A 21,091-nucleotide genomic window follows, 5' to 3' on the forward strand; every position below is an offset into this window, starting at 1 on the left:
ATGTCACAGCCTCTGTGAGCTCATCCAGACTATTGGTAGCAGTCGTGAACATGTCCCAGTCAGTGCAGTCCAAGCACACCCGCAAATCCTCCATAGCTTCACTGGTCCACTGTTTTGATGTCCTCACAGCAAGCTTACAGCGCTTTAGCTTCTGCCTGTATAACCAAGGAATCCGGATTTTTACGCTCCACACTCAGAATCTGGCTGGCGAGCACACGTTGAGCCTCGTTGACGCTAGCCTGCGGAGGCATGTAGACGCCAAACCAGAATGAATGATGCAAACTCTCGTCTCATGATTCACAAATGTAACGCGATTCACAAATAAATGACCCCATGACATTTGTTTGCAACCTGACAAACACGATTTACAATCGGAGAACACGAGTTACAAATCGGAGAACACGAGTTACATATGTGGGTTGAAAGTCAGGTCTTCGCAGCCAGTGTGTCCCAGGCATTAGAGTGGAGGGGAGCTTTGAAATATTGTTAAAAAAATATTTCTAGTTTGCCAGCATTGCCACAATTTTCACTCTTCATGCTTCATTTTTGGGACACACTGGCTGCGAGGCGCCTGGATGCGCCGCGCCACGATCGGCTACGACTGAGCAAAAGCTGTTCACACCAGACGTGCATTTCTCTGTGCCGGTCACCAAGCCTTTCTGTTACTCTGAGCTTTCCTTTACGCTGACATGGTACATAAACATGGCATTGGCTATATCCCAGCATTGATCCTCATCTACGTTGTCCTTGTAAAATTGTTGCTGGGGGTCATACAACAACTCCCTGTGCTTTTCAATTTCGAGAATTCATTTGATGCTGATTTTAGAAATCGACTTTGGGGTTCTATCTCGGTATAGGCTTGTCAACCCGTGACAACTCATTTCTCTCAAACAAACAAAACAACTACGGGCATGCTAGCTCAACAGATCATCCGTTTATTATCATTCGTTTTCATCAGGGTAACCACATGTAAAGGCCGTTCGTTACCAACATTGTGTAATTATAAAGTCTACAACTTTACAAATGTTCACCGTAGTCTACAATTAATGGAGTAAAATCTTAATAAAATGTTTTTTTATTCAAACATATCAACTAATATGGTGTATCATATCCTGCAGCCGATTTCGCAAGCGTCTTGCGAAAAAATTCGACCAGCTGCCGAAACGATCGCTGCAGATCGCAGACGATCGCGGCACTTCGCAGCCAGTGTGTTCGGTCCCATTTGATAACATGGGCGCCGAAAGAAAAAAGGCAGCGCTTCCAGGCGCGTCGCAGCAGATCGCAGCCGATCGCAGGCAGTGTGTCCCAGGCGTAAGCGTTTCAGTCAGCACTCAAGGCTCTCCACGTACTTCTCAGAAACGGTTTGAAAAACTCATGAAACATAAGTGATATTGAAAAAAGTTGAATAGATATCAAAAAGCTGATAAAAAAAAAAAGAATTATGGTTTTGTCAACATTTTTTACTTTAAATGGTGGCTGTAGCTGAAAGATTGAGGAAGAAGAAGGATTTGAAAGTTGAAGTTTAAGAGGATTGACAGGATTTGAAAAAAAACTCCATTGGAAAACCATGTAAAAAATATTATGAATATTGATTTATATTAATAGCATAAGAGGTCCAAAACTGAAAAGATAATCTGAAGCAGCATTCCAACAATAAAGATTCAAAGAACAATACTTGGAATGCTGAACCAGCATTGTGCCTCGCAGCTTCACTGCTTGGCCCCTAATTAGAGACACAGACCAGTGGCGAAAAACTGCTATCAATTTTGGGGGGGACAGTTATAACACTTTCTCAAGAGCAATTCCTGAGGGGGACACAAAAATGACTGCTGTAACACATCCTACATTGTAATATGTTAAATGTATATTATTAATATTATTTAAATGTACTTATGTTTACAGTGATTTATTGGGGGGGACAAATCATATTTTTCACAGGATGGGGGGGGTCGTGCCCCCCCAGGATTTCCGCCTATGGGACAGACTACAGGGCTCCGTGATTCCTCGAATCACGGACTGTCTTTGCACACATCTTACTCATTCACAATCAAAGTCCCCCTTTTCTAATTTCTGCCTAAAATACACAATTTAAAAAGCCCACTCAATGAAATAGCTTACAATAGCATGTCTGAAATATCGAGAGGTATAAATGAGTAAATGAGCATTTTACAACCTCTTAGCCTACATCTGGCTGCAATGAATGCCAATATTTTGTACAAAGAGTGCGTGAACATAACAATAAGCTAAATTAAATGTATTATTGAGCTGTTAGTAGGCCTATCAGAATTGAATAATTGGAATGTTGACATTGTTTAAAGGAACTGCTGAGGAACTGTTGAGACCAAGTGCATTGATTCACTACGCGATCGATCATTAGAAGGGGGGGATGGGATAACGAACCTTTCAAACTAAGCATCAACATGTAGGCTAACATCAAGTAAGAATATAGCCTAGAATTTCCAAACAAATTACACATGGCTCTCATGTTCTAAATAATAAAAGAACATTACATGTTTGGCAGTATAACTGGATCTAATTAGACCATTGAATGTTTATGATGTCCCTGTGTGTTTGTACTTTTGACTGGGGACAACAACGCAATCTTGTCAGCCAACTATAAAATGTTGATAATGTCGGGCTACTATAGACCAACTGCAGTCTAACCCGCAACAGGTTTTACATCCTTTAACAAATAAATAACATTTTGTTGAATAATTGAAGTGCTAGACAACAAATGCTCAAATGAAATAATCACAGACCAACAACACAGAAATGAATGACAGATTGACGAAGGCATGTTCAATTTCCGATCGTGCCTTTGCTCCGTGCAAGAAGCGCCATCTAGCAACCATTAGGTGTCAGTAAAAGAGTCCCTGTCTGAAGATGCAGGGATCATTTGACCACTAACTGCGCAATAAGTAACCTATTATTTTCATGTCAATATTTTCTCAATGTCTCTGACCCCCTCCCCTTTCTCTCATCCCTCTTTTATTCTGCCTGGGGTTTCAGCTTTAATGACACATTTCCACTCAAACCAGTCATGCAGGGTGACAATCTGCCTTTGTCTGTCTTTCCATCTTCTCTGTCTCTTTCTGGTGAAGAGGTGTACTATAGCCCAAACATCCAAATAGCATTACAGAATTTTCCTTTTCCTTCAAATGCATTTTTTTTTAACACATTAGTGTCATTATCAAACTAGCACTGAATATGTGTGTGCACTTCTAAATTGCAAGCCTACTATTATGCAAATACATTTCATGTGTACCTTCAACCCCAATTCCAAAAGAGTTGGGACGTTGTGTAAAATAAAATACTGAATACAATGATTTGGAAATCTCACAAAGCCATATGTTATTCACTATAGAACATAGAAAACATATCCAATTTTTAAACTGATTAAATGTACAATTTTAAGGAGAAAATATGGTCATTTTGAATTTGATGGCAGCTTTAAAACCTGTATATACCTGTCAGCATTGATAGTGCCTTTCCAGATGTGCAAGATGCCCATTCTTTAGGCCTGCACCCCCATACCATCAGAAATGCAGGCTTTTGAACTGAGCGCTGATAACAAGCCGGAAAGTCCCTCTCCTCTTTAGTCCGGAGGACACAGCATCCATGGTTTCCAAAAAGAATTTCTAATTTAAATTAGTTTGACCACAGAACAGTTTTCCCACTTTGCCTCAGTCCATTTTAAATGAGCTTTAGCCAAGAGAAGATGGCAGTGTGTCTGGATCATGTTCACATATGGCTTCTTCTTTGCATGATAGAGCTTTATCCAGCATTTGTGGATGGCACAGCAAACTGTGTTCACGGACAATGAGTTCTGAAGGCGTTTCTGACCCCATGCAATGATTTCCATTACAGAATCATGCCTGTTTTTTTATGCAGTGCCTGAAGATCACAGGCATGCAGTATTTATTTCTCTCTTGTCCCTTAGAGATTTCTCCAGATTCTCACAATTTTATTATATTGTGTACTGTAGATGATGATATTGAAAGTCTTCCCAATTTTACGTTGAGGAACATTATTCTGAAATGGTTCCTCAATATGTAGATGGCTGTTTTTGCAGATTGGTGAACCTCTGACCTTAACTTCTGTAGCGGGGTTTGCTTATTTATTTTTTTGCGTTTAAGATTAGCACTTAATTCATTATAAAGTATCTAGTTCTTGGGGGCACCACCTCTTATTTGTTAAAGGGACAGAGGAAACCTTGTTTAACCTTATTGAATAATAGCCTTCGTAATAATTAGTCTAATCTTAAGTAGTGGATTCTATGAAAGTAGGGCAGATCCGATAACGTGAGAGATACCGAATATTATACACTGATTTATTTAGGAAAATGTAATTATAATGAACAAATACCAGATAAGTTATGGGTTAGTTTGGCTAGAGTAGTACAGTGGCTAGATTCTAAAGAGAGCGAGCTACACAATGGCTGTGTAGAGCACGTGTGAAGGGGGGAGGGAGAGAGAGAGTGGGAGAGAGGTAGAGAGGGAGAGGTAGGCCTTTATAGTAACAATGGACGATCAAGGGCAACTGGCCTAACGATGGTTAGGTTAAATCATTTGTAAAATACAATCAAACATCAACAATTAAATCACAACATGCCAATATGTCACAAGAAATATTGCAAATCGCAGTTAGTTTTGTCGGTTTGAAGAAAGGAGTCAATGGTTCATTGTGTCCAACAAATAGAAAGCGGAATCTCTCGGCAAAGTCCTGGGCGCTCAGTGAATTTGCAGGTTGAGAGGAATAGGTTAGAGAGTGACGCGTTCACCTCAGTTTAATCCTACGAACATGCGGGGGTGATTGTACGTTTGGGGGTTTTATACTCCAAAAAACAGGGGGGTCCCCGTGAAGGTAACCTCTTTCATTGGTCAGTTACTCCCCACCTGGGCGTCGTCCTGAGATCTGCCCAGGTGTGAAGTGGCTCTTAGCTTTGAGTTCCGTTATTTCAACTCTCCATGGAATGCTTAAACTTCAGAATATAACAATACAACATTCATAAATGGTTATGTTAGTGTGGTACAATAATTTTGATATCCAGATTGACTGACTTAACTATACCTGAAGGGAAGTTATCAAACAACGTTCTAAGTAAATGAGAAAAGTACACGTTATAACACATCAACTACTGTCATCGAAATAGTGTCCATGAGCCATGTAGTCATTGAGAATATGTTTGTAAATCCACAAAAGAAAGTTCTTCCTTATAAATCATTTGTCTGATACTGAGGCCATGTGGCCTCTGTTTCTGACCCCATGCTGGGCCAGAAGCTTTGAAGCTTCTCCTCTGGGAGATAAGGACAAAGGGGGAAGACCCTTTCGTTGTCGGGGGTAGGAGAAGGTGTGATGGTACCGTGCTTTGTCTGTGCTACACTTCTGAGAGACTCTGCCTCTCTAAGATACTCTTTTAATACCCAATCATGTTACTGACATGTTTGCAATTAACCTAGTTAGTTGCAAATATTACTCCAGCAAGTAACACTTAATTTTTCCAGCCTTTTATTGCCCACGTTTTTTGAGACTTGTTGCAGTCATAAAATTCAAAATATCCGTATTTCTTCCTTAAAATTTATTTCCTGAGTTTAAACAATGTTCAATGATCTATTGTGAATGACATGAGTTTATAAGATTTTCAAATCATTGCATTTATATTTACATTTCACAGCATCCAAACTTTTTGGGAATTGGGGTTGTACATGTGGTGTATGCTTGTTTAAGATACATTGAACTGACTTTGTATGTGTGTTCTTTCTTAGTTGGTGACAAAGTCCCTGCAGATATCAGACTTATTTCCATCAAATCTACAACCCTGCGTGTTGACCAGTCCATCCTAACTGGTGAGTGTAATATGACTCTGAAGACAAATTGCATCATATAATAAAAAGAAAATAATAATACACATGAAAACAATCCTGTCTCCTTACTCTGTCGTAAATGTATTTCTCTTTCTTTCGGTCTCCTGCTGGATGGAGAATTTTAACATTGTCATATTCTCTATGTCTCTCTCATTTTCCACTTATTCTGTCTTCCCCCTCTCTGTCTCTCTCTGCCTTTCAGGTGAGTCTGTCAGTGTGATCAAGCACACTGATGCTGTACCTGACCCCAGGGCTGTCAACCAGGACAAGAAGAACATGCTCTTCTCTGTAAGTGTACCCCTCCATCACTCCTTTCCTCCCTTTCTAATTTACTGTAGACCCCTTTCTTCCTCTCCTTTACAAAAAGTTATTTTCCTTTTTCTCTACTTTCTGTACTTTTTGGATCAAGTTATTCATACTTTATTCTCCATCATTCATATGCTTGAATGCATTTATCTGTATCCAACACTTAATAACTGGGCAACATTTTACATTAAGTTTACATTAAACTACATAGCAATAACTATAGTAACAACATTGTTGGTACGCAGGACTTGTTATTTAATTAAATGGTATTAAGTTGTTCAAACTCCAAGGCATTTGCTGTGAAGAAATGTTTTTCCTACGAGTAAGAAAGTAAAAAATGTCCAATACACATGAATGAGAAAACTCATTCATTTTTTTTATAGGTTCTGTCAAAATCATTCTCTTCACCTCCCAATTACTCATGTTCTCTACATCTAGGGCACCAACATTTCTTCTGGAAGGGCTATTGGTGTGGCCGTGGCAACTGGTGTCTCCACAGAGATCGGCAAGATCCGTGACCAGATGGCTGCCACGGAGCAGGAGAAGACCCCCCTACAGCAGAAACTGGATGAGTTTGGAGAGCAGCTATCCAAGGTCAGACCTTGCATCAGACCAACTGGCTGACTGACTGATTGGCTAGCTAAGTGACCTCATGGATGGCAGGCAGCATCGATGAATGAGTGGGTGGATGCTAAATCACTGTTTAACTGACTGGGGGATGGATTCATTGATTTACTGAAGGATATATACATGTACATAACTAGTTCTAAAGACTAAATCAAAAACTAACCCTATCTCACAAAAATAAACCACATTTCCCGTACCTCTCCCAGGTAATTTCCCTAATCTGCGTGGCCGTCTGGATGATCAACATAGGACACTTCAATGACCCCGTCCACGGAGGATCCTGGATACGTGGCGCCGTCTATTACTTCAAGATTGCCGTAGCACTGGCTGTGGCCGCAATTCCTGAGGGTAAGCCCTCGCTGGTCAAGATGGCCAAACCATTACCACTCTAAAGGGGGTTTGCCTAAATCTGTGCCTCAAACTAATACTACTATTAACTGACCCTAACCATTTCTTGAACATCTGCAGAGTTGTAGCTGACACTGTTAATGGCAATGTCAAGTCATTATGAATAAATACAAAGTAATGGTTCAATCTATGTTAATTGACCTTTCGCGTAAGCCACGCCCACCTTAGTTACCGTTGTTAGTCTGTCAAGCGTTGCTTCTTTGTATAGCAGGTACTACTGTAAATTCCTGTGTAAGTGGCATACTGTACCGGTCAGTGTAACTCATTCTTTTTGGAGTAATACATTTACATTTAGCAGACGCTCTTATCCAGAGCGACTGACAGTAAGTACAGGGACATTCCCCCCAAGGCAAGTAGGGTGAAGTGCCTTGCCTAAGGACACAACGTCATTTTTCACTGCCAGGAATCGATCCGGCAACCTTCTGATTAATAGCCGATATCGGATTTGTATGCTCCGTATGGCATTTTGCACCTTAACGACCGAAAGCTTGATGGAGCTAAGGTAGGATTGGTCAAAGCCGTTTGGGGCGTGGCTTTCGCAATAGGTCAATTCAGAGCAATAGAAAAAATATGGCTCTGGGTCAACTGAGAGCAGACCCCCACCCCTCGGCTTGATGCAACGGCCCCGGTGGATGTTGGTGGTATTGCATTTCTGATGAGGTACCCGACTCGTCCGGTCGATTTTATTCTATTAACTCCAGTCAACATATCCAAAACTATCTCCCCCATAATTTTTGTTATATTCTCGAACCTGGCTGATACTACTAGCTACTACTTTCGTAGATTTTTTGTTGTTGTTGTTACGTTTGAAACCAATCCGAAAAGGGGTAAACTAGCACCCCATTTAGTTGCTTAAGTCAAGAAAAGTTTCCTGGAACTGTGTTCGTGGGTACAAACAGGGCACGGGCACAAAAAAGAAAATTAGCTGAATGAGCATGAGGAGAAAGGGCTTGGTAATCTACAGTTACCTGCCCTGCTGTAGCCAAATGGTTGCACACATACATGACATTTACTTCCGTTATTTTAATATAGTGTTATCGTGGCATGTTAAGGCGTCATTATAGATTGTTGACATGGTCTTCTGTAAATATATATAGGCCTATTTAACTTAGCTTTCTTTGCAATAAAGAACAACAAAGAAGCCAGATATTCAAGTTCAGTTTCTTTAATCCGACGAAATACTAAAGGAGTCATACTAAACCAAAAACACGAAGCAAAAAGAACAATGTATATGTGGTGAGTCTGAGTTGTATGTGGAACATATGTTCCATCTAGAATAGGCTTATATTACTAAACTGAAAGGAATGCTATACAGTGATAGCATTGATTTTTTTTTTTGAGTTTGTATCATGTATCTGATTCTTAAATCAGACTTGTACCCCATTCTGCAAGTTTTCTGACTCTACTGCAATTCCAAGTGCACGAGACTCGGAGCTAGAAGCAAGGCAGGCCACTGTTCTGCGCAAGACCGGACAAGCCGGAACTGGAAAGATGGCGCTGTCGGTTTTGCGCTCTCGCTTGCCTCACTGCGCCACTGAGCACTTTCCATAGCAATGAATGGGGACGCCATCTTTAAAGAGCAGGCTCGTACTGTATATACTGTAAGTCTATGATTGAGAGAGGGCCAAACAGTAGACAGTGATGAGTACATAAATAGTTATCTGTTACTGTCCAGTTCTCCGGAGTTTTACACTTGATGCACTTTCCCCAACTTGAAAAAGGGACTGAAAGGATCTACATGGAGATGTAGTTCACTGGATTTCACTCCAATTGCTGAATAACTGAGTCCCAGGCAGTAGCTACGTTTCCACTTTCTTCCTTTTTATTTCCAGGTTAGCAGCATTTTGGTCAGTTCAACAGCAATATCAACTAGAAAGTGCATTTCCTGTAGAAAATGCGTTGGAATGCTGAAAGCTGAAAAACAAATTGCTGAAAATACAGAAATTAGAATTCACACATTTTTGAAATTCATTTCAGCTTGTGGGTGTCACACAAAAGAGGCAGTGTGGAAACTGAACTGCATCATCTAACAATGCTAAGAGCTGAAATACAATGCGGGAGAAGCTGAAAGCTGAACTTTTAAACTGTAGAAGTAGAATATTCGTTTTAGTAGCTGAAATTATAGTGCTCTTAGGCCGTGTTCACACTTGACTTCTTTTTTCAGAAAAAAGCGCTGCCTTCAGCGCCTTTTTACATGCAACCAGGGCTCGAAATTGGCACCCGCCAAGAGCCAATGGCGTGTAGATTTTTGGGCTGGCGACTAAATTGTGTCCGATGCTCCGCCATTTGGCGAGTGAAATTGCGGAGTACAGATCCCGACTTCCGCGCCCGTCATGGTTAAAAAAAAGCTTCCAACGCCAACACAAACAGTTGTGCGTGCATCTAGGTGGAAGAAAACCGTGAAGATAGCCTTTATAACAGCTAGAGAATGACACGGATAATACAAATAGTTAGATTTAAAAAGACAAAAAAGGTCGAGGATGACAGCATTTAAGAGAGAAAGAATTCCCCACTGACCTGTCACATCAGAATTTTGAGTGAGTGCGTCGCCAGATAGACCGCATAGTCTTACTGCAGCCATGTCTCTTTCTTGCTGTCACAAAGTTCATAATTTTACAGTTTGGTCAATTCTAAAACAATAGTTTTACACCAAAAAAGTCAAGCAGGGCATTTCAAGAGATATGGGAATTCTGCTTTTAGCCAGCTGGTCCGATGCGAAGACCAAACCTCATGGACAAGGACAACACATCTCACATTGAGCAAGAGGAGTAGTAAGCCCCTGGAACCCCCTGAATTAATACATTATTTCAAAAAGAAAAATTGGTTGATTTTGTTTAATCCATTCTGAGAGTGATTTAGAATTATATTAAAATCATAGGTAAAGGTTGTTTATGTCAAACAATTTCAGAGTACGTCTGAAATGCCAGGTTTAATTTTGGCTGGTAAAAAAATATTGGCTTTTTTAATCTACCAGCCATTTTGGCTGGTAAGCCAAAAGGTTAATTGAGCCCTGCATGCAACCCTATGGGAAAAGGAAAAAGGCGGACGCCTTTTTTAAAAAGCCGCCGCCTTTTAAAAACTTCTAACAAAGCACTGAGCCCGACGCCTTTTGATTTCAATTTTCTCAACTTTTCAGAAAAGCGCTGGGTGGAACACGGCCTGTTCTTATGAAACGTAACACTCATTTAACTCATGGTTACAATGGTAAACCGGCACAACAATGACAATTACCACACAACACAACCTACATTCTAAGCAGACACATACAAAAAACTAAATTCATGAAGTTACATTTGTATTTCGAACAAACGGCAAACTTAACGGCAAATTTTTACATTTACCGCCTTGCATCATGGGAATTGACCAGCCAATGAGCCACGCCATCTTCATTTTTTCACGTCCTTATTTCTTTCTTCAATCAGTTTGACAGTATAACCTTCAAATGCACAATGCAACCCTTCTGTCTGCTTCTTTCTCAAGTAGCTTTTTCGTTTTTTCCATTAATACTCCAATTGATTATTAGTGTAAGAGTATAGGGCTTCAAAATGTTTTTGCAGTAATTAAGGTTACAGCTTCAGTACGAAAAAATATTCAATGTGCAATGCATAATAGATTTTCCTAGACAAGAATAATTAGAATGAGATGGATCTAAAGAATTTAACCTGTAATGTAGTTAAAATATTTTGACTGTTTTTGCTGTATAATAATAGAAAACGGACATCCTACTCCAGAAGAAATGTATACAATTTTATTTCGAAGCATACTTCTTAAAAGTACATTAAAAGTGAACTAAAAGTGTACTTTCCATATTTTAGTACACTTATAGTATACTTTAATATACTTCTTTTTTGTAAGGGTCTAGCTGAAAGATTGAGTAAGAAGAAGGACTTGGAAGTTGAAGAAGTTTGAGAGGATTTGAAAGAAAACTCCATTGGAAAACTATGTAAAAAATATCATGAATATTGATTTATATTAATTCAAGCATGAGACGTACAAAGCTGAAAAGTCATAGCAGGAATGGCCTGAAACTGCTGAATTTTTGCCTGGCTGAACGGTTTTAATAGCTGAAGATTTGAAGGCGCTGAAAGGTGTCACGGAAGAAATAGAATAAGAATATGAAGTTGAATAAAGATTCAAAGAACAATACTTGGAATGCTGCTTCAGCATTCCAACAATTAGGTAAAAACCTTTAGATAAACAGAAACAGACCACACAAGTCCCCAGCAGTACACAGTAACCAACATGTGAAAAATAATTAAATAATTAACTTTACGTTTGAAATAAACCACTGTAGAAAACACTTTGAAAATGTGGTTGAAAGTTTAACAGCTTAAATGTAAAGTGCAAATCGACGTGCATATTCGTGCAACATTATTTTACAACGGTCAGTATAAAACAACTCATTTGGCATTTACAAATAACTAAACAATTCCATGCCCACTTAAAACCGGACCCAGTAGCAGACGGTCGCTGCAGTAACTAACTATTTTTAGCACAATAAGCAGCAGCGGCAGACTTTGACGGAGGTAAGATTTGAAACATGATTGAACTCGATTGAAAAGTTCCTTCTCTTACCGGCTGCCTCTCTAGACTGTAGATATTTCAGATGTGCACACTCCATACATACAGTAAAAGCTATTCTCAGCGTTTGCTGTGGCGTCTCAAACAACTCCTTCGCACGCGCTTTATACTTGATTAGGCACATACTTGATTAGGCACCTGTTAGCCTCCTCTCTGTTGCACATGTGTTCCATTGCTGCGTTGCATGTATGACGTTGCGTTTTGTTGATCCACAGTGAGATTGTCACCTCCCTTCTTTCTGTTTTTCTTTTTTTCCCCGTGCATTTTCTTTAAAACCCCAAAGTAAGGTTCAAACTCATCTTTGAATTGACAGTTACAAAGGACAGCACACTTAACTTCAGTGCAGCAAGCATACAAATAATGTTGCCATAATCAAGGACTGGCCACTCCCTCTCAATCCCTCAGGCCTGCCCGCTGTCATCACCACTTGCCTGGCACTGGGTACCCGCCGTATGGCCAAGAAAAATGCCATTGTGAGAAGCTTGCCCTCCGTCGAGACCCTGGGCTGCACCTCAGTTATTTGCTCAGACAAAACTGGCACACTGACCACCAACCAGATGTGTGTTACCAAGGTTGGTAATAGACACAGGGCAAGGCAGATAGCGGGGATGGGTATAGCTCAGTGATACCTGGAAGTTGCTTTGGTTAAAAGCATTGCAAACTCAGTTTTTCAACCTGGATACAAAGCAGCCACACATACTTTACTATGTAAAACACATTCTACAAAAATTCTACATGGTGTAACCGTTAAATGTCTTTGCAGATGTTCATCATTGACAAAGTTGATGGAGACATTGTCACTCTGGGTCAGTTTGACATCTCCGGCTCAAAGTACACTCCAGAAGGAGAAGTGTGAGTACAACATCACATGTGCACACATGTACACACACACAATCCTAATCAACACCAACTTGTCTTTTTTTCTTTCTGTCAGTACTAAGAATAATAGCTTGGTGAAGTGTGGCCAGTTTGATGGGCTGGTTGAACTGGCTACTATCTGCGCACTGTGCAATGACTCGTCCCTGGACTACAATGAGGTGAGAGATAATTTCAGCAAAAAAAAGATTAATCTTACACACGGTATCATCCTGATATCTACAAACTGTTCACTCGTTAAAATCACACCCCTCACTGGACTACTCTCTCCTCTAGGCTAAGGGTATCTATGAGAAGGTGGGTGAAGCCACTGAGACGGCTCTATCCTGTCTGGTGGAGAAGATGAATGTGTTCAACACTGAGGTGCGTGGCCTGTCAAAGGTGGAGAGGGCCAATGCCTGCTGCAATGTAAGTTCCCTTTAGAAAAACCTGATTAAGAGTAGATTTAAATACCTGCAAACATCTTACCTGTCCTAAACTCACTCACTCCTATATTTCCATCTTCTTCACTAACCTTTCCAGTCATCCTATCTTTCTCTTACACAATATTTCTTCACAATCTTTCCAACACACTATTCCTTCTGATTTGTGTCCCTCCCTCTTTCCCTCCCTCTCTCCTCGTCATCTCAGGTGGTCAAGCAGCTGATGAAGAAGGAGTTCACACTGGAGTTTTCCCGTGACAGGAAATCCATGTCTGTCTTCTGTTCCCCTGCCAAGGCCTCTAAAGCTCCCGTGGGCAACAAGATGTTTGTCAAGGTGAGCCCGCTAGTGTCTACCAAGGCAAACTGAAGTCCAAATATGATGTCTGTATTCCAGATATAGAGCCTAGATATAGGACCTTAAATCTTAAATAATGCTTAAATCCCCAGGCAACCCAGATTTTAGTTCCAGGTACCCCATCCTATTCTCCATCAACACTTATGTTCCATACAAGTCCCCTTTCTTCCTTCTTCAATTCTGCTTACCGTACTTTGTTCAGGGTGCCCCAGAGGGAGTGATTGAACGCTGTGCCTATGTCCGCGTGGGTACCACCCGCGTGCCTCTGACCGGGCCGGTCAAAGACCGCATCATGACCGTGATCAAAGAGTGGGGCACAGGTCGCGACACCCTCCGCTGTCTGGCGCTGGCCACCCGCGACACACCATTGAAGAAAGAGGAGATGAACCTGGAAGACTCCACCAAGTTTGTTGAGTATGAGGTTAGTGATATTTTGATATCAATTTCATTTGATTGCATATTTTTTGCATAGTACAGAATGTTATATGTATAGATATAACAATATTTGGACAGATGAAGGGATAAGAATGTTACATTTGGTCAGTGGAAAAGGTTGCAGCAGAAGACTATTGACCTACAAGCTGTACTTGTCTTACCTGTGGTAGTGCATTATGTGACTGCTATCTCATCACTGCTTACCTGTGTGAAAGCACTTACCCCCCCCCCCCCCCACTCTGTTTCTTGAACCCAGACTGACCTGACCTTTGTGGGGTGCGTGGGGATGCTGGACCCTCCTCGTAAGGAGGTTATGGGCTCCATTGAGCTTTGCAGGGCTGCAGGCATCCGTGTCATCATGATCACTGGTTAGTGTATAACCACAAAACTCTCCCACTCATACACCACCTCTTTTTTTGTCTCTGTTTTCTCACACCCTTTTTTTTCCTCTTCTCATCCTGGTTACACTTTCTTTCTCTAACTCTGCTAGGGTTGTGAAGCCATTCAAGTCAAATTCACAGCAAAAAAAAACAAGAAGACCTGAATTACACTACTAATAGATAATGAAAAATGATTAATTGCTTTATAACTCGATAACAACTTAAGATAGTAGACTTGTATCTTCAAAAGGCTTGTGAAAATTGAATGAATTGTTTTGAGTAGCACATCTGAATCGATAAGTCAATGTCTTGGTTGTTGGTTAAAACTTGGTTTGAACTTTTTCTTTCAAAAAGGAACTATAGTTAGGTCCATAAATATTTGGACAGTGACAGAATTTTCATAATATTGGCTCTGTACGCCTCCATAATGGATTTGAAATGAAAGAACCGAGATGCGATTGAAGTGCAGACTTTCAGCTTTAATTCAAGGGGTTGAATTTGTTTTTTGTATGAAACGCTCTTTGTTCCTCCTGTATTTTCATCCTTCGTACTAGTTAGTTTTTAGCAGTCCCACACAGCAATAGTTAGCTCAGCTGTACAAGTTACTCACCAGTCCGAGGGTCGGGTCTGAAGCTAAGAGCAAAATGGAGCACAGCCAGCTTCTCCAGGTGAGCAAAATGGTACATTATGCCTCCTAGGCTGTGCTCTTCTGTAGCTAATATGATATCCAGTTCTCCAAAGCAGGATGTACCAGCTGGTAGCCAGCTACAGTACTAGCTACTAATACATTTTAATAAGTTACTTATTTAATATAATACTTTGTCAGTTTTGTTTTCCCTGTATTTGCGCTATTGAGCTAGTATTGTGGTGGGACTCCCTTATGAAAAATAAGTATATTAAAGTATACTAAAAATGTTTAGTACACTTTTAGTTCACTTTTGATATACTCTTAAGAAGTATGCTTAGAAAATTGTTCACTTTTGATATACTTTTAAGAAGTATGCTTACAAAACAGAAAATTGTATACATTTCTTCTGGAGTAGGATGTACGTTTTCTTTTATTATACAGCAAAAACAGTCAAAATACTTTTAAAGTACATTACAACAAAAAAAAATTTGGATCCATCTAGTATATTAGAATTATTCATGTCTAGGAAAATCTATTATGCATTGCACATTGAATCTTTTTTGTTACTGAAGATGCAACCTTAATTACTGCCAAAACACTTTGAAGTCCTATACTCTTATACTATACTAATAATTATCAATTGGAGTATTAATGGAAAAAAAGGAAAAGCTACTTGAGAAAGAAGCAGCACAGAAGGTTTTCATTATGCATTTTAAGGTTATACTGTCAAACTGACTGAAGAACGAAATAACGAGGTGAAAAAATGAAGATAGCATGGCTCATTGGCTGGTCAATTCCCATGATGCAAGGTGGTCAATAGTGTTAATGTGTGGCTGCTTTGTATACCAGCTGGTACATCCTGCTTTGGAGAACTTTGCTGATAAGTTTGCCGTTTGTTCTAAATACAAATGTAACTTCATGAATTTCATTTTTTTTTTATGTGTCTGCTTAGAATGTAGTGTTTTGTTGCATGGTAATTGTCATTGTTGTTCTGGTTTACCATTGTAACCATGAGTTAAATGAATGTTACGTTTGATAAGAAGTGCTTGAGCGTTCTCGTCAAGTGACGCAAGATCGGCGGTGTTTGAGGGGCCCCTAAACATTTAAATATATTAGTAAATCATAGTAAATGGACATTTATTGAGTTTACTTCTAGAAGTACTTACATTAATTGAAAGTGCACTTGAAGGTATTCCAAAGTATACTTTAGGAAGTATACTTCATGAACTGAAAGTGCACTACACAGGTTACTTTAGAGAATTCAAAGGTAAATTTTGAGGTACTTTACGAATTATACTTCATAAACTAAAAGTGCACTACACAGGCTACTTTACAGTATTCAAAAGTAAACTTCAAATACACTATAAGTGTACTTTAAAGTGTACTAAATGACCTAAAAAGTGGTCCAATTCAGTTTACTTAGTACAAAAATAGTATATAAATAAGTACATTTGTAGTATACTTTAAGTACCATGATAATAGAATACTTTTTATACTTAAGTATACTTGAAGTATACTTCTTTTTCGTAAGGGCTGATAGATTATTAAAGCAATAAACCACGAGAGGGGTATCAAATGATGATCCTAAGTCCTTGCATCCTAAGCAATCGATGTCATTCAATATGAGAACGATTGGAGCTGAGACTGTAGATGACCCATATAGTGATTTCGACAGATATCTAGCACGTCAAGTTTTCTTCTGGCTACTTAGTCTAGGAATGAACAAATTAATTTATTGCTAGATAACAGTTCAATTTTAAACACTTCAAACTGTATTTCCAACAAACTTGTTATATTAGGCAGTTTTCCAAAAGTAAACAGTTACGCTTGTTTTTTGGGGCATATGTTCAGTTAAATCCGGAGAGAGCTGGGGCCTGTACTAAGAATCAAGATTTGGCGTTAGCGAGGTAACTTCAGGTTCAACCCAGGGTTTTCTGTATCACGACGGTGGATCACTTGTTAACGGGGTTGATCGCCATGGTAACACATGCTGAACGCCTAACCTGGGGCCTGTACTACGAATCAAGATCAGCCATCTGAGGGGTCAGATGGCTGAGCGGTTAGGGAGTCGGGCTATTAATCAGAAGGTTGTTGGTTCGATTCCCGGCCATGCCAAAAGACGTTGTCCTTGGGCAAGGCACTTCACCTTACTTGCCTCGGGGGGAATGTCCCTGTACTTACTGTAAGTTGCTCTGGATAAGAGCGTCTGCTAAATAACTAAATGTAAATGTAAATGTAAACATGCTCTGGATTACTTTCATTTACCCGGCTACACAAAGCCTAAGGCCGAATCCCAATACTACCCCTACCCCTTACCCCTAGCCCTCGAAACTGAGGGGTAAGGGCTACATATCCCTAAGAAATGGGACGCCACTTGGTTACGGGTACGTCATCTAGCACGTATCGATATCTCCAAAGCAAGTAGTGTTAGGCCGAATCCCAATTCTACCCCTTACCCTTACCCCTTAGTTTACCCCTAGCCCTTGGCCCTCGAAACTGAGGGGTAAGGGCTACATATCCCTAAGAGAAATGGGACGCCACTTGGTTACGGGTACGTCATCTAGCACAGTGGTTCTCAATCCTGGTCCTCGGGACCCCCTGCCCTGCATGTTAACGACCATTCATTTGAATCAGGTGTGTTGGAGCAGGGAAACATCTAAAACATTCAGGGCAGGGGGTCCCGAGGACCAGGATTGAGAACCACTGATCTAGCACGTATCGATATCTCCAAAGCAAGTAGTGTTATGCACTGATATCAAACAAAATTCGCTGCTAATGGAGTTTACTTAAAACTGTAGACATGCTAGTCAGAGAAATGCGCGACTGTTGTGCAAATCAGCACTGTAACATTAGCGTAGCAAACTAGCGATTTTTAGAAACATTTCGATTAGGAAAATGGCTGCAAATATATATGTACAGGACTGTGTATAGCTGAAAACAAGACTGTCATAATTTTTTTAATCAATTATTTAAGCCGAAAATATTACATTTAGCGGACTCTCTGGATGATCTGGCCGCCATTGTTGCCGGTCGCGCAGTATTCACATAGCCCTAGGTTTCAAGTAAGCTCCCGATCTTACTTGGTTTTAAGGGGTGTATACCCCTTCGTCTTAGCCCTACCCCTAGCTCAAAAAGAGTATTGGGACACCACTAGCTCTCAAGTGAACGCGCAAAAGTAAGGGCTAGGGAGTATTGGGATTCAGCCTAACAATCGCAATCACGATAAGCGGTATCACAACGGCGGTTATCAACTCTCTAACTCAACCCAGATCTTTCCAATCTAGAGACGGGCGCGTTCACAAAGGGGCGGTGTTGGCACCGTATGTCCAATCGCAAACATGGACAAAACAAGAGCCCCATATTTCACGTCTACTCCTCCTGCGTGAAATATTGTAATACAAACATATCAGGAATACAGACATATAATACAGGCAAAAATCAACAAAGTCGCTGCTGCCAAGATGGCAGAAAATAGCAGACGCTGTAAATGCAGAAGCTACATGACTTATTGATATCACTGCCCCAGGCACAAGATGTGACCATAATTACACTTGTGCATTCCATAACGTTAAACTTTTGTTGCTGTATTATTGGGTGTGCTTTGCCTTCGGCAAGGGCACACCCTTTGTTCTCTCACATATATATTTATTGGGTGTGCTTTGCCTTCGGCAAGGGCACAACCTTTGTTCTCTCACATATATATTATTGTTATTATTTATTTATTGTTTATTTTCGCCCCCCTAAGGATCAGTCAATATTTGGACTACATAGACAACCTAGGTGTCAAAAGTTTCGTATTGGTAGCGATTGCGTTGGTTGTATTTTTATTTACGTTCCGTTGCATGGTTTAAGTAGAAATTGCGTTTTTGTGGTGAAAAGTGAAGCTAACGGTGGCTAATTTGCTAGCCACAGTCACTGACGTTACTAACGTCACTACGTCACTAACGTCACGAAAACGCGTGACTACATGTAGCAGAACATTCTTTTCGCATATGTTAACTTGGGGGATAGCTAGCAAGCCCCCACCCCTTGCCCTTTGGCTTGAAGCAACGGCCCCGGTGGATGTAGGTGGTATTGCATTTGTTGTTAGACTTCCGGCTCTTCCGGTCGTTTTTATTCTATTAACTCCAGTCAACATTTACAAAACTATCTCCCCCAATAATTTTTGTTCGATTCTTGAACCTGGCGCATACTACACAGCAAATTTGAAAGCGTTAAATCACAGTGTTAAAATTAACACTTTCTCGGGGTTTATATAGGTCCACACTAAATAGAGTTAAACCAACACTTTAAATAGTGTTACTTTTTTTACACTTGCTTAGTGTAAAAACAACACTGTAAGTGTTCACCGTTAACACCATTAGTGTTTCACACCCTCATTTAAACCAAGTTAGTGTTGAAATGACACTAGGTGTGTCAATATCTCAACACCAAGAGATTCATTTCCGCACTTATAGTGCTCATACCAATCCTGATTAAGGTAATTAAGTGTAATTGGTGTTTTGACTAAAAATACATGCGTGCAATGTGCATTCAATTAAATAAGTCAAAACGCTGTATCAGTTTGAAATTTTATTTTCAACAACACAGTTGAAACAATTACACCAACACAAAGGAAGGTACAATATACTCCCCATCATCTGACCCATATGTACACTGCAGATCAAAAGGCCTGTAGAACTTCAAGCTGTTGGCTTTTACAAGTTCACCCAACTCACAGTATCTCTCTACTTTAAATGCATGATGTTCAGCAAATTTTTCTGTGAAAAGTTTGTCGACAATAAAATACACAGGGCTGTCAATGAAGAGTATTTTTCGAATCTGACTGAAAACAGGAATTTCATTCTCAATTTCATTGCATACAATGAGGTCTGGTCTATATTCTGTCCCATCTAGTTTAACCCAGCTCATGGAAAGCATGCTTGTTTGTATTGGATTCTGTAGCATTCCTGCCAACTTTTCACAATTTTCAACATCATTCCAACAAAATGTTTTCATTGGTCCACACTCAACTTGACTGAATGGTGTCGTTTCCCAAAGATAGCCTATTGACATCTGATGACTTTTTGCCAGAGATTTGGTGATATTTTTGAAATTCTTTAGTGTATTCTTAAAAACTTTATGCTTAGCCTCGAACCTCATGCTCCACAGGCTGGATAATGCACCATAAAATGGTGTTTGGGCAGCAAGTTTTTTTGTGGATACAACTCTTTAAATAACTCATGGTGCTCAATTATTAAATGCTTCAGGAGGACAGTCATGCCTTTAGAAATACAACACCAGATTTAGAATTTGAAGTAAGAGCAGGAGCAAATGCCAATTTTTATCACCTATCCCTACGATATCACCAAACAGCAACGGAATGTTTCTGACAAGACAGAGTGACTGGATAGAATTGAGCCCTATACTATTTCCACTGTGCTCTAGATTAACCTTTGTGGGACGATTTTTTCTCTCCAAATATCCATAATCATATGAATATATTCTGGACAGCAATTCACTGCGTGTAACAACATTTTCAGAAAGATACTCAAACAGTAGTTTCATTTCTAATTGCACAACTCCTTCTAGGAGATCATGCATCACATCTACAGAGTAGTTGTGGCACACATGAAAATACTGGAGACTATTGAGTGTCGAGTTTCTTTTGAGGCCATGTGTTGACTTGAGTTGAGGGTCAGATTCTAACTCACTGCAGTGCTGTTCATAAATTGAACGATCACGCAAAATAACTCTAACATCATCCTCGTTGTAAACTAACTGGATATCAGCCTTTTCAGTTAAACATAGACGACAGGAGTAATGTCCACTAAATGATTCTGTGAACCCAAGTATTGAGTGCATCCCTAAGTTGTCTCCAATTACTTGACATATTGTGCCATAAACTCTACTCGTTGATATGGGTAGTTCAATTCCATCTGTCTCTAGAATCTTTATGTCACGAATCAACGGTTCCAGGATGGGGTCAAATCCATACTTTTTTACATCTTGCGCATGAAATAAAGCAATCAAATGGATATTCATCAGTCTTGAATTAAATTTGGGAGGTAGATTTCGAAGCACAAAATAAAGACCACCAACCTTGTGTACTCCACGTTTAGAACCAAGAGGGTTTGCGGTTTCAAAGTCATCGTAGTACACCTGAATTTGTAAAGCACTGGGATGTTTAGAAAATAATGGATGACTCTGGAAGTAACTTCCATCAAAGT

The 21,091-nt window shown here is 40.0% G+C and overlaps 1 protein-coding gene across 1 annotated transcript in view; it reads left to right on the plus strand.

The window, feature by feature from the left end:
- The window catches only part of atp2a1 (ATPase sarcoplasmic/endoplasmic reticulum Ca2+ transporting 1), a 102,675-nt gene that overhangs the window by 42,530 nt on the left and 39,054 nt on the right, over positions 1–21,091 (plus strand). Inside the window, exons 6-16 of the mRNA XM_067230832.1 lie at positions 5,766–5,846; positions 6,067–6,152; positions 6,609–6,764; positions 7,004–7,145; positions 12,192–12,358; positions 12,550–12,638; positions 12,721–12,823; positions 12,939–13,070; positions 13,293–13,418; positions 13,642–13,860; positions 14,131–14,242. Coding sequence (XP_067086933.1) covers positions 5,766–5,846; positions 6,067–6,152; positions 6,609–6,764; positions 7,004–7,145; positions 12,192–12,358; positions 12,550–12,638; positions 12,721–12,823; positions 12,939–13,070; positions 13,293–13,418; positions 13,642–13,860; positions 14,131–14,242 — 1,413 coding nt within the window. The remainder of the gene's footprint in view (positions 1–5,765; positions 5,847–6,066; positions 6,153–6,608; positions 6,765–7,003; positions 7,146–12,191; positions 12,359–12,549; positions 12,639–12,720; positions 12,824–12,938; positions 13,071–13,292; positions 13,419–13,641; positions 13,861–14,130; positions 14,243–21,091) is intronic.

This window comes from Osmerus mordax, chromosome 3, assembly GCF_038355195.1.
Source record: "Osmerus mordax isolate fOsmMor3 chromosome 3, fOsmMor3.pri, whole genome shotgun sequence".
Classification (NCBI taxonomy): Eukaryota; Metazoa; Chordata; class Actinopteri; order Osmeriformes; family Osmeridae; genus Osmerus; species Osmerus mordax.